This window comes from Ctenopharyngodon idella, chromosome 21 (assembly GCF_019924925.1).
Source record: "Ctenopharyngodon idella isolate HZGC_01 chromosome 21, HZGC01, whole genome shotgun sequence".
NCBI lineage: Eukaryota > Metazoa > Chordata > Actinopteri > Cypriniformes > Xenocyprididae > Ctenopharyngodon > Ctenopharyngodon idella.
The window spans coordinates 20,722,602-20,740,291 of record NC_067240.1 but is presented as its reverse complement, the minus strand read 5'-3'; the positions used below and the strand labels follow the sequence as shown (position 1 = coordinate 20,740,291).

The following is a 17,690-nucleotide window of genomic DNA, read 5'->3' as shown; positions in this document are numbered from 1 at the left end:
ATCATTTTGTGGTTTAACTTAAGTCAGGTCAATTTCTCAATAAAATTCACAATAAAATGCTTTTAGAAAATAGATATGGTGAATTTTAATTTAATGCTACTTTAAGGTTTTATATACAGCGCATACAAGCTGGAGTTCTGATGGATGGCAAGATAAATGCTGTGTTGTCCCAAAATTTCTGTGTTGTCCATAGATTTGATTTTTTATTCTCGCATGACTGCTGCTTTTCCTTGCAGTATGACAAAGAGTACTAAAAAACCTACATTTCAGCCATTTCTTCCATTGGATCAGACAATAATGCAGATAGGAATCAAAACTGAATGAAGTAGGGCTGTTGTTCCTGGCTTCTTTAAGGTCAGCTGTAGACAGTTTGTTCAAGACTTGTATTGTTAGTAGCTACCTGCAAACAAATCAATCACTACACCCTTGTGAACTAGAAAACATTTTCATAAAAGACATCTGTTCTTCTTTATGTGTTGAAGGCTCAAGGGCTTCCTCAGATTTGAACAGAATCAGTAAATAAATACAGCACAGTGTCAGACTAAGAATACACAGTAGAAAAGGATTTTTATAGCTTGGTTCTTGAAATATGAAGGTCAGCCTTGAACAGCCAGTGTTTCCAAGACAAGGGAGCCCAATGCACAGTGGATCAGATCTTTATATCACTCTGAAACTGGCTGAGACCAAGGATTCAAAGTCTGGTTAACCTGGCCTAGTTAGTGCTGTAACTACACACGTGATTACTGAAATATTTCACGGAAAATGATTCTACGCAGTTATCTCTTCATCATCAGACAAGTATTTTTTAGTAATATTTTGCTAGGGTTAACGCCCTAATGCCCATGAGCAAATATGGCAGAATTCAAATCACATTCTTTCAGGAAATGCAGCACCAGTCAAGCAACTGCCATTGAGATGAATGGGAATGCTAACGGATAACGGAAATTTCTACAGCTATTATAGACATCCTTGGTTAAGACTCAAATGAACTATAGTGACTCAGTCCTCGATCATTACAGAGATGCTGTGTCAAACAATGAGCTTTCTTTTGAGCAAACAGGGTGAAAAAGAGAAGGCCAAACAGCACAGACTATGTAATAATGCCGAAAAGCGTCATCCTGTGACTATATTTGGAAACTTGTAGAAGTGCATTGATCCGGTGAAAAGATAAAAAGAATTGCAGCTCTTTAAGTTTAATGTGTTCAGCAAATGTTGTCTAATGTCATGCCGGAGAGGACACAGACTTATGGGAGCAGTTTTAACAACACGTTACTGAGAATTATGTAGTAGAAAGAAGCAAATAAACAGACAGAGAGGTAAACAAAGAAAGAACTAACATTAAATGCAAAAATTTGTTCTCATACGCATATACTAAATCAAATTATTATTAAACATTTTATAAGAAAAATTTAGAGTACGGTCTGTGTATGTTTTTTAGTTTAAATCTGGAAATAAACATTTTGTTTTTATTTAAATTGATTTTATTTAATTTAAATTTAAATATAATTTTTTTCATTTAAACAAAATTTTTTTAAAGAAAATATTTTCATAAAAATGTTGTATTCAGTTAGAAAAAAATAAAATAAAATAGAAGCATTTTCATGTGCACACATTCGGACCCTTACTACATTTGAGATTCATTCAGACAAAGACTTCCATTCATAGGACTGGAAATTTACAGCAGTTTTTCTGCCACTTTCCTTGTCAGGTAATGCGGTGTGACTGTCTGAAGGCTGGGGAGGCTGATTGTTCAGACGCTATTCCCATCTCTCCATCCAGCCCCCGTGAGAAGTGGCTTCGCAGGCGGACGCATGTCAAACTACGGGTTAATATCACAAGAAATTAAATGCAATTACTTTTGATGAAACAATGTTGTACAGTGTGGATGTTTTTATAATACTGTAAAACCATTAAATTACCATTCATAAGGTTGGGGTCCATAACAATTTTAAACATTTTAAAGCAAGCCACTTGTGCTCACCAAGGCTGCATTTATTTGTTCAAAAATACAGAAAAAAAAAACAGTAATATTGTGAAATATTATTACAATTTAAAATAACTGTTTTATATTTGAATATATTGTAAAATGTAATTTATTCCTGTGATGTCAAAGCTGAATTCTCAGCAGCCATTACTCCAGTACTCAGTTTCACATGATCATTTGAAAACATTTCTTATAATTAAATATTTTCTGCTTAATATTGATGTGGAAACTGTGATTTTTTTTTTTTTTTTTCAGATTTCTTTGATTAATAGTAAAAGTAAAAGCTTTAATTTTAAATAGCAAGAAAAGTATTCAAATCTTACTGACCCCAAACTTTTGAATGTTAGTGTATGTTATATATATAAAAAACAAGAAAGTGACTTACAGATCAAATTCTTGTTGATGTCAATCAAATTTTAAAAGCACATTTTAAACTCACCAGGCTCAAAATGTAGGCGTTTTTATATAACTGATGCTAATTAAAGTTTTATCATGTTGATGCTCATGTATTGCAATATTTAGCCTGCCAGTGTAGCTTATGGATCCTTTTCCATGTTTACCCACTTTGGGTGTTAAACATTATACTGTCAACATGAATTCCTTTGAGAGTTCTTGTTAAGTATTTCCGCATTCCCTAAAGAATTAGAAAGACTGTGAAGTACAAGGCAGCTGCGAGTTACTAAGTCTCACAATATATGTAGTTGCAAATGCATCACTCTGTTAGAGAATTATTAAAACTTTTCTGATGGAAGTAATATTTAACATCCTTTCATAAAGACAACATCTGGTAGCTTAACTGGGAATGAAACATATTTTAATAGTAAGCTTATGAACATGAATCATATTATTATTCATTAACAGAATGTAACGGCAAATCACAGAGTTCATGATGTCATCGTGACAGAGGATGGTCCGCAGATGCTGGTGGGGCGATTTATGTATGGCCCTCTTGACATGGTGACCCTAACAGGAGAGAAGGTATTGTTGATGTCATAACAACAAGCATCATGACCAATGCTACAAAACCAAAGAGGTTTGGAGAAAACAATGTTAGATTCCCATTCTAATGGATAGCTGACACAAAACAGCCTTTCGTACAAAACAATTGAATCTAAAATTATGATCTTTCATGTGTGTTTATGAGTTCCTGTCTGTTTCTCAGGTGGATGTGTTTTTAAAGACCCAGCCTGCCTCTGGCCGTTGGGTGCTGTTTGACACTGTGGTGACCAGCAGCAGCGGACGCGTTTCCTACACCATCCCTGATAATAAAAGACTTGGGGTGGGTGTTTACCCTATCAAAATGGTGGTCAAGTAAGTATTCACATTCTCATCATGAAACTGTGAATCACCTTACTATCTATATATAGACCATGGAATGGGTTTTTACAAAACTATTTAAAGAATGGAAGAATATCACAGCTGGTTGTATCTCTATATTTTTCTTTACAGAGGTGATCAGACGAGTGCAGAAGCATTCCTCACAGTGTTGCCACGGGGAATGGAGTGTGTAGTGTTTAGTATTGATGGCTCCTTTGCTGCCAGTGTCTCCCTTATGGGCAGTGATCCCAAAGTCCGCCCTGGAGCTGTGGATGTGGTCAGGTAAACGTGTGACTGATGACAAATACTCAGATAAGTCTTAATGTGCGGCCACATTTACAGTTGTTTGGTGAATTTCTTGTGTGCGAAATGTAGTCATTATAGGAATTCACTGTGTTGACCACCAGAAAGCTAGTTGTGTTTCATACATCACTATTGATAATAGACAATATACCCTTTTCCCCCCACACAATATTTTGCTAATCTGACCACAGCATTTACTGCTTGACAAAAAAAATTGACATAAACATATGAGAATCCATCAATATTTCTCCAAATGTGCATGCTTTTAAGCTAAAAGCCTATATGAAATGCCTTAGAGGTAACATAAATGTTCAGACGCTCTGCATCACAGAAATACGTTATATTTTAAAGTACATTAAAATAGAAAACCATTATTTTAAATTGTAATAATATTTCACAGTATTGCTGTTTTTTTTTCTATATTTTTGATATAGAGCATGATGAGCATGAGACTTCTTTTAAAAACATTATAATAGTAATGCGTCCAATCTTTTGACTGGTACTATAATTTAAACTATGATAGGCCTATACAAAATTTCCTTCACATGATGTGAAATAATACGTGCATGCATGAGATCACAAAAATCATGTTTTCTGTCAAGAGTGGACATTATATTAACGTTAATACAGCTGATATGATCCTGTTATCAAAGGGTTTTCTCACATAGCCTACCTGACTGAAAGGGCTCATTATGTGGGTCATTATGCGGGTCTTTGTCTTCTCAGGTGTGAATCACAGCATTATTCATGAAGATTCACGCCTCCATGCATACTGTGTGTCTTGACAAAAAGTGTCTTACAAAATTTAAAACAATATATTGTTTTATATGAACGAGTTGGCAGGATAATTTTTACATCATTTTGAAGCAAAAATTCTAGTCTACAACCTCCAATACCCAGAAGTCTTGTGAACAAATATTTAATATTTGTTTTTTTGGCCTTATTTCAGTGATTTAAGTTTTTTGTTTTTTCAATAACCACGCATAAACGTTATTCCTTCAAAAATACAAACGTACATACATGTTGCTCACATATTATGGTAGCCTAGTTCGTGCTTAATACAGTGTAATGACACCTTTTCCATTAATATGTTTATGAACAACTGAAAAAAGCACAAATGTCAGGGCATGTCAAAACTTCTCCAGGGCCCCAAATCAGCCTCAGACTCCAGAGGGTTAATGGAACACTAGGAACAAGAAACGGGAAATACCAGGAAAAAATACCTGCAAACACCACATAATATAATCAACATAATCAATACAGGACGAAGACTGAACTGAAACTGAGTGCTTATATACAAAGGAAAAAGGAGCAAACAAGACTAATTAACAAGACAGCTGGTACAAATGAACTAATGAAGGTAACCATGGATACAGACAAGTGGCGGGAAACTGAACAAAGGGAGACGTGACAAAAGAACATACTGAAAAACAGACAGACATGTGACACACAGTAGGTCCTGTGACATTATCACAGCGACTGGTTATCTCTGGTTCTGAACGCTGTATATGCACTGAAGTTTTGTACACATGTAATGCACATGTACACAAATATGTGAATCAGATTTCAAAATTTAGGGTTCATATAAACATAACTTTCAGCATCTGAAATTGAATTTGATTGATTTGGATTGATGGAAATTAGCGCATGTAAACATACGTCCAGTTTACGACTGTAACCATGGTTCCCTGAAAAAGGAATAAGTTGCTGCGTCGGAAGTTATGACACTATGGGAAAGCCTCTACATGATTGTGCTGTGACGCATGCGTGAAATCAGTCCAATGGCATGACAGAATGTCATAGGTGGGTAATGTCATAAAAAGCACTCCCGAACCAAACAATGTTAGTCAATCACAGGCATGCAGGAAGTATGGCAGGGCGATGCAGCCTCTCATTCCCTTTTCAGGAAACCACGGTCACAGTTGTAGCCTGAGACATTCCCTTTTTAAGGGAACTCATGCTGCGTCAGATGTTACAACGCTATGGAGAGGTCAATACCCACTCTGCCGTACTGATAACTGCCTGTCTTGTGTGAAATCATAGCAAGCACAACTAAGACATCAGCACCTGGGCCCCTGGTGTGGAGCCCAAGTATAGGTTGTAAAACCTCACAAATGTGTGTGGAGAGGACCAGCCCACCACATCACAGACATCTTGTAGGGATACCCCTGATAATAAGGCTTTAGAAGCTGCCATACTCCTTCTCCTGGTCCGACGCACCATGGAGGAAACAAGTTACAAACAGGTTTCTCCCCAATGACACCACACACAGGTGTGTGGTAAGCAGCTTTGCCCCCCATGTAAACCTTTAGAGTGGAGGGGGATAACCCTGTGGAGAATTGATCCATGAATGTCACTACTCGAGCCCCCCCTCATAGAGACTGGGGGTTGAGGCGGCACTTGGCTCAGGACTTCAAAGGCTGGCCCTTCTGCAAGGAAGTGGTTCACACCTCATCATATGGTGCCAGCTTCTCCTTGGTGCCCTTAGAGGACCAATCTGCCAATGCAGGAATTCCAGCACTGTACCAACCAGGCAGTTAACAGGATCCATCTGATGATTTCCGCCAGTTTGTGGTGGAGGGAGCTCTGTAGTGAAATATGGTCTCAACAACCTCAGTTCGAGAGGCCTGAGTCTATGAGTTGGGTCCCCTCAGAGGCCAAACCCACAGCTTCCATAACTCTGGGCAGGGGTGAAGGATTGAGCCCTCTGCCTGAGACAGAAGGTCCCTCCTTACCGGAAACTCCATTGGCGAGCCGTCGAGGAGAGACAATGTCTGAGATTCACACTCAGCCGGGGAGCAGAAGATCTGTAACTGAATTCTGTACCTCTCTGTCCCACTAAGACACGTTTGGCAGAAGTTCCCATGCTGCCATATGGTCTACTAAGGGAACCAGCCTCTCGAGACTGGTCTCTGGTGTATTTCATGTAGTCAGCTCGGCACCCTGAAGCAGATGGGAACAGCCTAAACTGGCTTCTCTAGAGTCCTCCTCTGAGAGGGTGAGTCTTCCAGTGCTGCAACGTCTCCGGGCGGACACTGAGACCTGAACTCGCTGGAAACCGCTATGCCCCAAAGCACCAGAGGTTGGCAGAACGGTCCCCTGAGGGCACAGAGAAGAAGTGGGTACCGTATGATGAGGTGTGAGCCAATTCCCCCTGGAGGGGCCTGCCCTCAGAGGCCTGAGCACCTTGGCATCAGGCCCTCTTTAAATTACAAAATCCACAGAGACAAAATTGGCAGAAATTGCTGCCAAATGGTCTAAAGAGATATCAGCCTCTCGAGACTGACCTCTAGTGTGGATGAAGTAATATGCCCGGTGCCATTAAACTGTTCGCCGACAGGGGAAGACAGAATAAACTTCTCCAAAACCCTCTGTATATAAAGAACGGTTCTCTGAGGGCACAGAGGAGAAATTGGCACCATATGATAAGGTGTAAACCACTTCCTTGCGGAGGGGTCAGCCCTTGAATTCCTGAGCCAAGTGCCGCCTCGACCCCCAGTCTCTATGAGGGGGGCTCAAGTAGTGACATTCAGCTCTTAAATAGACATCTAGCCTTTTCAAAGCCAGATGGCTATTTCACCATTTAATTCCTCAGAATTAAGTGCAGCCAAAGAACAACCAGACAAGATAACATAGTCTGGATGAAAGGCTGAATATAGTATATTAATACAGACATCTAACTTCTGAAAGTCAAATAAGTATTTATCATTTAACTCCTCAAAATTAAATGCAGCCAAAGATCAACCAGACAAATAATCAAGGTCTGGATCAAAGGCTGAATATTCCAGCCCAGGCTCATTAGAAAAAAGTACCTGTGGTAACATTTTTGCAAAATGAAAATATGTAGCGCCATGTATGTTTCATGACAGTTTCAATGTGAAATGTCCACTGAGTGGCGCTAAAAGCATGTTTTTTTTTTTCCGAAACAGAGCGTGAATATGGTACGTTTTTATTACCTTGGTTTTATAAGTTTTACCGCAGTTCTGATTTGAAATGTCTGGTGATTGGCACTAAGCTTAATGCTCCATTACGTTTTAAAATAACATACCACCAGCACTACACCTAAACCTACCCGATAGTGTTCACAAAAGCAAATGTGACATAAAAAGCATTCGTAATCATGCCATTTTTGCTTGTTTTTGATCTCTCATCTTTGAGCTCTTTTATCGTTAGTCATGTTTCATGGGATTCGTACCCAAAGCTTCTGCAGCCTAAGTACAATTCTGTACCAGCTGAGCTACTGAGCAAGCTTGTTACGTTAGAAAGCGAAACTTGTGGAGCTGGTTAAGTAATGCAATGTCCAAAATATATTTGTTTACAAATCATGGAAAATCATAACGAATAAAATTGCTTGCTGTTTTACTGCCTTTTGTGTTCATTTCTTTTGGAAACTGCAGTGAAATGTACGTATTGGTATGTATTTTGCATTTTGCAAAAATGTTTCCACAGGTACAGTATGTTTTTCCATGAGATCAGGTTGGAATATTCATATTAGAATAGTTTCAATATTCAATAAAAGAATAATAAAATCATATTTTGCGAACACACATAATTAGTTTGCACACAATAATAGGAACTACAAAGAAAGGGAATCTCCCGTCTGCTCAGTTCCCTCCACATTATATATTTTGGTAACACTTTATTTTAAGGTGACTTAGTTACTCATTACTACATGTACTTACTATAGTAAAAACAGTACTTTCTGCATAATTACAAGTAACTAATCCTAAACCAAACCCTAACCCTGACCGTAACTCTATAGTAAGTACATGTAGTTAATTAATATTACTACTTATTTGAGTAAATAGAATGTAACTACGTCATCTTAAAATAAAGTGTTGCCTGTACCTATATTTTTTTGCGGACCCATAATCTATGCATTGCCTCAGCAAACGAGCCACTAGATTCTTCATTGAATAAGACTTTCTTCCCTCAAGAAGACAAGTCAACAGGAGTAGAATAAAACAAATATTTTTCTTTAATTTACAAAAATATAAGTTTGTCCCCAAACTAGTTAGCTCCTACTGAGTAATAATTTTAGTTCTGCAACAATGTTACCCATTCTGATGTAGTGTTTTAACTTTTTTAATCAATTGTATCATTTTCAAAATGATATTAAAAGTTTATTGAAAAGAAATTACAGTCTGTATTTTGTCATGTCCTAAATTATAGAAAATATTACCAAAAATCACAAACCTCTTATTACTAGAAAATAAAATAGAGCATATATTTATATTGTATATATTTTATTATTTAGAGATTACATTTTCTGAAGGGTAAGCACCTCCTTTCACTGATTAAGTTTCAGGCCCTATATTGTACCCTATAGACATTGTTAGCCTCTGTATAACTACTGTATGTGTTTTGATTATTTTCTAGACATTGGCAGGATCTTGGGTATCTGATCATCTACATTACTGGCCGTCCTGACATGCAGAAGCAGAGGGTGGTTTCCTGGCTCTCTCAGCACAACTTCCCTCAGGGCATGGTCTTCTTCTCGGAAGGACTCGTTCATGACCCCTTACGTCAGAAAACCATTTTTCTAAAGAGTCTTGTGAAAGAGGTCTGTCTCTACACATAGCAGCAGAACTTTTATATTATACAACATGTTACATTAGAAGATGATTTTGTAGGTTTTGAATTTGTTTTTCAAGTAGCATATTGGGGAGTAATGATTAGCTTCATTTTGTAACATTTCAGTCATGACAACTCTCAGGATAGTTTGTAAACAATTTTATTAATGTAAATGGAATGTACATAGGTTTGGTCTTGGTGGACGACAGAGTTAGTGTATGAGTGGTTATAAAGGGAAGTAGTAATGGATATGTGAAATTGATTGGCTGCGGAAATTACATTTAAACAACCAATCAGAACGTGAATAGAGTTTCATGGCTGAACTATTCATTTATTAATTACCTGTCATCTCATAAACTTTTAGTTAATTAATCAATGTTTAAAACTCCTGATATTTTTGCATGCCTCAGTTGTTTGTTGGGCTGGAAGTAATGGAAATGAAAGTTGCATTTATGAATTATTTTACTGGATTACTTTCAGATAGCACCGCTATTAAATTACACCTGGAAGAGTGCAGAAAATAAGGTAACTGGGCTGTAAAAACAAAACTAAAAAATGCCATATACATTTGTGTTTCCACATAGTGTCACATTAAGATCAGTGCAGCATATGGCTCTATGAAGGACATGTCTGTGTACAGCACATTGGGACTTGCACCTAATCAGATATACATTGTGGGCAGGCCATCCAAGAAACATCAGCACCAGTGCCAGGTAAAGCTCAGTTGCTTTAGTTTACCATGTTAAGGTGTTTTCCCTTTAGTCTGTTATATTAATTAACAGTACTGTATCTCTTCATGAACAATTTTTCTTCCCTTTGTCTCTTTCTCATGTGTCTTAGTTTTTGAGTGAAGGCTACGCAGCTCACCTCTCCACTCTTGAATTTGAGCACGGCTCACGCTCCAAAAAGAACCGCATGGTGCTTCGTCAGGGATCTTTTGGCCTTTCATCCAAAACAGACTTCCTGTCTCCATCCCCGGACTTCCTGTCCTGCAAGCGCACTCCACTGCTACGTCGAGCCATGTCTGTTCAGCAGCCGTCTCCACCCTCATCATCTGTCTCCACCCCCAAACCTGAGCGTGCTCAGAGCCAGCCTGAATCTCATAAAGATGGACCAGAGATTCGTATCCAGACCGATGATCAAGAGGAACAGGAGGAGGAAGAAGAAGGGAGATTACAGGATGTTGTACTATAAAGGAACTCCATGAGTTGTGTGGAAAAGGTGTGTTGAGGAACCACATCCTATCTAATACAGTAAGCGCACATTAAACACATTATACTTCATGACCATCCGTGATGGGCGGTAATGGATTACATATGCTTTGGATTGCATGATTACAAAAATCAAGTCTTTTTATCATACTACATTACATTACAACATCTGAATTATATGTATTACATATTGATTACATTAGCCACAAGGTAACAACAAGTGAAATTAATGTACTAGTTAAGCATAATGCTAGTTAAGTGATGTCATTTACTAATTAAGTATACGTGATATTAATGTTCTAATCAAGTAAGATACTAATTAACTAGTAACTACTAGTAGTACTAGTAGTAGTTAACATCTCTTACTAGTTAACCAGATTGTCTTTAAGTTGTGAACTACTTACTAGTTAACTAGTTAGGAATATCAAACAATGATAATTTAAATACAGCACAGGCACACACTAGAAATTAGTAACAAAGTTATCTGTTAACTACTTAGGAATATTTGTATTCTTTATCAAATTAGCAGCACATGATTATTTTTGCATGTGACAATAAGATAAACTTGTTAGTTATCTAGTTACTAGTTTACTAATGTTTAATTAAATGAGTATTAATTTGTCTTTAGTACTTTTAACTAATTTGTCTTTTTTACTACATTACAAAATCTGGATGAATATGAATGACATGATTACATATTGATTGCATAAGCCATTAGAAAACAAGCAATATTAATTAAAGGGTTAGTTTACCCAAAAATGAAATTTCTGTCATTAAGTACTTACTTGTTGTCCCAAACCCGTAAGGCCTTTGTTTATCTTCGGAACACAAATTAAGATGAAATCCGAGGGTTTCTGAACTACACATAGGCAGCAACGTCATTGCACCTTTTGAGGTCCAGAAAGGTATTAAAGACATTGTAAAAATAGTCAACATGACTACAGTGGTTCAACCTTTATGTTATGAAGCGATGAGAATACTTTTTGTGTGCAAAAACAAAACTAAAATAACAACTTTATTTAACAATTTGAACTGTTGTCATACGCAGTTGACGTAGTGAATGCAGTGCAAGCTTCCGTGTTTACTTCTGAACACCGGCTCAGTATTGGTTGAAGCTGTACATGTGAGCAGCACGATGCATGCGTGTGATGTGAGACACACAGAGTTGGCGTTTGGACGTAGAACTCAGAAGCCTGCACTGCATTCACTACGTCAACTGCGTATGACAACAGTTAAAATTGTTAAATAAAGTCATAGTAGTCCACTGTAGTCACGTTGACTATTTTAACAATGTCTTTGCACCTTTTGAGGTCCAGAAAGGTATTATTGACGTTGCTGCCAATGTGTAGTTCAGAAACTTTCAGAAATTTTCATCAAAAATATCTTAATTTGTGTTCCGAAGATGAACGAAGGCCTTACGGGTTTGGGACGACATGAGGGTGAGTACTTAATGACAGAAATTTAATTTTTGGGTGAACTAACCCTTTAACTATAAAAATTGTTAAGTGATATTAATGAAAAATTAACTAGTATTGCATCTATTACTAGTACTAGTTAACTTCTCTTACTATTTAAGTACATTTTCATTATATTGTGAACTAGTAGTTACTACACTGTAAAACCCGATAAGTTCAGAGTACTTAAAATTATTGTAGACATGATTACCTCAACAAAAAAAACAAAAAATAACCCCCCCCCCCCCCCCCACTGTACTTAAAACTATTGTTTACCATATGTAATGTTCTTATTTTTCAGTTATTTTGATGCAGTGGTTGTAAAACCCAGTAAGTTCAGAATACTCAAAACAACTCAAAGATTATTTTAGTATAACTTAAAAAAAAATATTTTATACTACACAAATTCGGTAATTAAAATTTAATTGAAATATTGAATAAACTAATACCTAATCTTTATGGTTAAGTGTTAGTTAGCAACAGCACACCAGTATGCACAAATGTAATCATCAAAGAGACTATTGCTATTTACTTGCATGAACTGTTTATCAACATGCACTATTTATACCCTTGAAGTTTTTTAGCCCATTCCTGACCTAACCACAGGCACTACTCTTCACCACGATGGTAACCCTATAAAACTTCAACATCACAGAAACACATTTAAATACCAAAATAATAGAACATTAAACAATAACTTATAATAATACAATAATATCTTCTCCTGTATTAATCTTGTGCAAAAACACTTCAACATTTATTCTCCCTTACAGAGTGTGACACAAAGCATGCTGGGAAGTTGAAATCTGCTGCAATTCAGCTTAAAGTTGAACGGATTCTTCGTCAGCAACAACGTTACATGGATGACGCCACTTTATATCGTTCAGTAAACTTAAAAATAATAATTTAGGTATAAGGGTTTACTCAAAAATGTTGAGCTACACAAAAATAAAACTAAACTCCTCATTCAGAAAATGTAGTTGTTTTAAGTAATTGTTAAATGTAATAAATTATCAATTATCAATGATTTAACAGACTTTAATTGCAGCGGACTCAATCTTTATAAGTTAGTAGTACTGTTCGGGTTTACAGTGTAGTGGTTAGTAGTGTAACCATTAACTAGTTACAAATTAACGAGTTACCAGTTAACTACTGACTAGGTTGCTAGTTGATTAGTTAGGAATATCTGACTTAATGACAATTTAAAGACATACAGCACTAGCACACACTAGTAACAGAGTTTTACTAGTGTTTAATGAAAAGAGTTTTAATGTACATGAAATTAGTGATTAGAAAATAAATAAAGAAAAACAGCCAAAATAGTTGAAGTGTATCCACTGGAGATTTGCAGAACCCAAGTGCAGTTTATTTTCAATAGTCCAAACTTAATCAAAATACCAAACATAGACTTGGCTTGACATAAAACATAGAACATGAAACTCACCACACAATGGGTTACAATATCAAAGCTAGACAAGAGAACAATGAAACATGACAATGGGCTATTTATACAGAGGGACTAGTGACAAACAAGGAACACCTGTGAACAATTGAGACAATGACCCAATAACAAAACAGAACTGAGTAACCACATGACTAAATCAATGACAACATGACACATTCACAAGGGGAGCACATGGCAAGATCACATGAGCAAGGGAATCACATGACAACAGAAATCATGACAATGAGCAAGAATACAAAAAGACATGAACGCAAACAAAACCCAAAACCAACCGTGACATCGTGGAGCGGTGGGCAAGACCATGGGCCAACAACAGCAGGACTGGATCGTGGTGCAGTGGCAGACATGGGTCGTGGTGCAATGGCAGACTGTGGATCATTGGTGGACCTGGACCTTGGAGCAGTGGTAGGCCTGGATCATGGAGCAGTGGTGGGCCTGGACCATGGTGCAGTGGCAGACATGGGTCGTGGTGCAGTGGCAGACTGTGAAGCATTGGTGGGCCTGGAGCGTGGAGTAGTGGTAGGCCTGGATCATGGAGAAGTGGTGGGCCAAGCTCTGCATCCGCTGGAGCTTAATACCCAAAGTCCCCCCCAAAAAATATTTAGGGGAAACATGAGTTGTCATGGCGTGACTTGACTCTGGCATAGTGTCCATGACATGGAGAGGCACTGGCGTGGTGACCATGTCGTGAAGAGACTGTTGAGTGGTAGCCATAATGTGAAACTCATAAACGGTCTCTATGGTCGCATTATGGCTGATGTGAAACTCAGGAACGGTCTCCGTGGTCCTATCATGGCAGACGTGAAACTCAGGAACGACCTCCGTGGTTGCATCATTGCAGATGTGAAACTCAAGACTTGAAACAGGCTCTGGAGCAGACTGATGAGATGAAACAATCCTTGAAGCATACTCGTGGACTGAATCAGACCTTGAATCAGGCTTGGGAACAGACTCTTGTGCTGAAGCAGATTTGGAAGCAGACTCATGGACTGAATCAGGCTTTGGAGCAGGCTCACGGGCTGGAGTGGTCACTGGATGCTGGTCAGGGGCTGGAGTGGATGTGTGTGTGGCCCCCACACACAAGATAGCCGTGGCCACAATTGTCAGTGCTGCACACTCTGAAGAAAACCTTGGGGTTGGAGACTCTGTCATGGTGGCCATCTTAGCTGAGGGCTCAGGCAGGGCAACCATCTTGGCAGAAGGCGCAGGCGTGGCAGCCATCTTAAATAAAGATAAAGACATAGCGGCCATCTTGGCTAGTGACTCTGGCATGGTAGGCATGATGTGAAGAAACTCAGGCTTGGCAGGCATGATGTGAACAGGCCCTGGCCTGGCAGGCATGATGTGAACAGGCTCTGGCTTTGCAGGCATGATATGAACAGGCCCTGGCATGGCAGGCATGAAGTGAAGAAACTCAGGCTTGGCAGGCAAGACGTAAACAGGCTCTGGCTTGGCAGACATGATGTGAACAGGTACTGACCTGGCAGGCATTATGTGAACTAGCTCTGGCTTTGCAGGCATGACATGAACAGGCCCTGGCATGGCAGGCATGAAGTGAAGAAACTCAGGCTTGGCAGCCATGACATGAACAGGCTCTGGCTTGGCAGACATGATGTGAACAGGCTCTGGCTTGGCAGACATGACGTGAACAAACTCAGGCTTGGCAGATATGACGTGAACAGGCTCTGGCTTGGCAGGCATGACGTAAACAGGCTCTGGCTTGGCAGACATGACGTGAACAGGTACTAACCTGGCAGGCATGATGTGAACAGGCCTTGGCGTGGCAGTTGTGGCGTGGATAACTCCAGACATGACGGTCGGGACATGGAAACACTCAAAGCTAGACAAGATAACAATGAAACATGAGGGATATTTATACAGAGAGACTAATGACAAACAAGGAACACCTGTGAACAATCAAGACATTGGGCTTATTCAATCTGCCAGTTGCAGGCAGGAGAGGAGTACAGAGACAGCTGGTCGAACACTTCATGCTTTCCGTAGTGTGCTGAACCAACGTCATTCATGGCACACCACATGATTTTTGCGTTGATTGTAGCCGAAGAAGTGGATGTGATTGAAATTCACATGTTTTGAATATCAGATATTCAATATTAAGATTGGTTAAATACAGGAACTTGTCTAAGAAAAAACATGCAACATACGTCATCCTTGTCATCACAGAATCTGACCAATGAGCATAAAGTGTGTCGTCATCAAAGCTTTCGCAGCCGATTTTGAGCAACTGCAGCGCCTGACCTAGATGGCTGGTCTCGTTTTGCTCTCGCGATACTTTGATGGCACATGTGATTGTAAGGCGGCTGCAGTGCCGATCACAGTCGGACAAATATTCTAACCAGAATGCATTGCTTTTGTCAGGCGGCAGCTGATCTTTGCGGTGCCGCATGAAGTCCAACAAGTGTAATGACCCAATCACAAAACAGAATTGAGAAACAACATGACTAAATCAACCAATGACATCATGACACATTCACAAGGGGAGCACATGGCAAGATCACATGAGGAACAAGGAAATCACATGACAACAGAAACCATGACAATGGGCAAGAATAAAAAATAAAAGACATGAACACAAAAAAAACCCCAAAACCAATCGTGACATGAAGATTATTCTTGAATGTGATGCCAAATGAACTAGATTAAAATGAATCCAAAAGTAGGCTATGGAAGGACGGCCATGCATTATTTTTATTTATTTATTTTTTGTCTTTTTTTGCCATGATCACAACATAAAAGCCGTTCTCTCAAGATCTTGGGATATTTTCTCTTCTTTTTTCTAGTTTGGGGGTAACAAAATACATTTGAATTGCAGTATATGTTACTGCATCATGGATGAGAGAATTCACTTCTACTTTGATTAGGGAAGGGACTCAATCAGGCTGAAATAGCTCTGTCTGTCAGCGATAGAGAACTTCCAAAATGAGTGTCTCACACTCGAGAGGGAGGCTACAACTTTATCATCATAGACATTGTAGAGACTGTGACTATGTGGTCAATTTCATTTCCAGGATCGTCTACTTAGTTGTAGAAAAATATTTGACACTTGATGATTAAATGGTTGCGTCTCATGGAAAAATTAAGATCAAATGCAAAATATATGATTGTTTTACTGATCCCAGTTATTTAATTTGTGATCAGTATCACATTATATAACATAGTCAGTAGTTAACTGTCACTAGTTAACATTACTTTAAAAGGTAACACTTTATTTTAGGGTTCAATTCTCACTATTAAATAGTTGCTTATTAGCATGCATATTACTAGGATATTGGCTGTTTATTAGTACTTATAACCATATTCTACATTCCTTAATCCTACCCAATACCTAAACTTAACAACTACCTTACCAACTATTAATAAGCAGTAATTAGGAGTTTACTGAGGCAAAAGTTTTAGTTAATAGTGCATATGTGTTCCCCATACTGAAGTGTTACCCAAATGGCTCTGACATAAGCTGTGCGCAACTCATCTTTATACCCTACATGGTTTAGCAGTGACAACATGCTGACATATTCACTAGAGATGTTTCTCAGCTGTTGTCATGGAGACACCTGTTTTGTGATTGATTTGAAAGCGCTCCAATATAGATCTCCATTCATTTCACAAACCTGCAGAGATTCACTGATATTTGATGTAGTGCACTGACAAACACTCCTTTAGTGTTTCCAGATTGTCATTTGGAAACAGGACCTCATTTGTATTGGATCGCTTAGAGCCAGAGCAGCTCACTGGCTCACAGAAGACCACTGCCTCCCATCTGGGTTGCTGTGACGCACTTGAGTTGCTCTGAATCGCCCAGGTCTCCACTCTCTGTCATGTGTCTGTACACGACAATCCAGAGGCCCGGGGAACAGCTGCCTTATTGTCAGCTGTGACTGACAGCTCTGTCTTGATCTTTTAGGGAGAGGCTTAATTGGCTTCTAGAAAGAGTGATGGACACTGTTAGATAATGTTCCCCTTGGCTGAGGTTTGAGTTGTGTTACTCTTTCACAGTCTATTGGAGCAAGTAATTGTGGTAGAACTGCTCTGAACCAGTGCTCTGAGCAGGGGCAGTTATAGATGTGCAAATCTTTTCTGAATGACCCTGAATAACACAAGGGTAAAGAAAATAAATGATCTTTGTGTTAATAATGGGCCATTAAAGGGTTAGTTCACCCAAAAATGAAAATTATGTCATTAATTACTTACCCTCATGTCGTTCCACACCCGTAAAACCTTCGTTCATCTTCGGAACACAAATTAAGATATTTTTTGATAAAATCCGATGGCTCAGTAAGGCCTGCATCACCAACAATAATACTCCCTTTTTAAAACAGTTCATGTGACTACAGTGGTTCGACCTTAATATTATAAAGCAACTA

At 38.6% G+C, this 17,690-nt stretch overlaps 1 protein-coding gene across 2 annotated transcripts in view; it reads left to right on the top strand.

The window, feature by feature from the left end:
- The window catches only part of plrdgb (PITP-less RdgB-like protein), a 102,566-nt gene that overhangs the window by 81,961 nt on the left and 2,915 nt on the right, over nt 1–17,690 (top strand). The window contains exons 13-19 of one of the 2 annotated variants that reach the window (XR_007927028.1): nt 1,709–1,825; nt 2,846–2,962; nt 3,147–3,295; nt 3,434–3,583; nt 8,984–9,167; nt 9,763–9,891; nt 10,019–10,431. Coding sequence is in view for 1 of the 2 variants with exons in the window: in XM_051876601.1 (XP_051732561.1) it covers nt 1,709–1,825; nt 2,846–2,962; nt 3,147–3,295; nt 3,434–3,583; nt 8,984–9,167; nt 9,763–9,891; nt 10,019–10,372 (1,200 nt within the window). In the remaining variant the exon portion in view is untranslated. The remainder of the gene's footprint in view (nt 1–1,708; nt 1,826–2,845; nt 2,963–3,146; nt 3,296–3,433; nt 3,584–8,983; nt 9,168–9,762; nt 9,892–10,018; nt 10,432–17,690) is intronic. The other variant, XM_051876601.1, reaches the window with a different exon arrangement.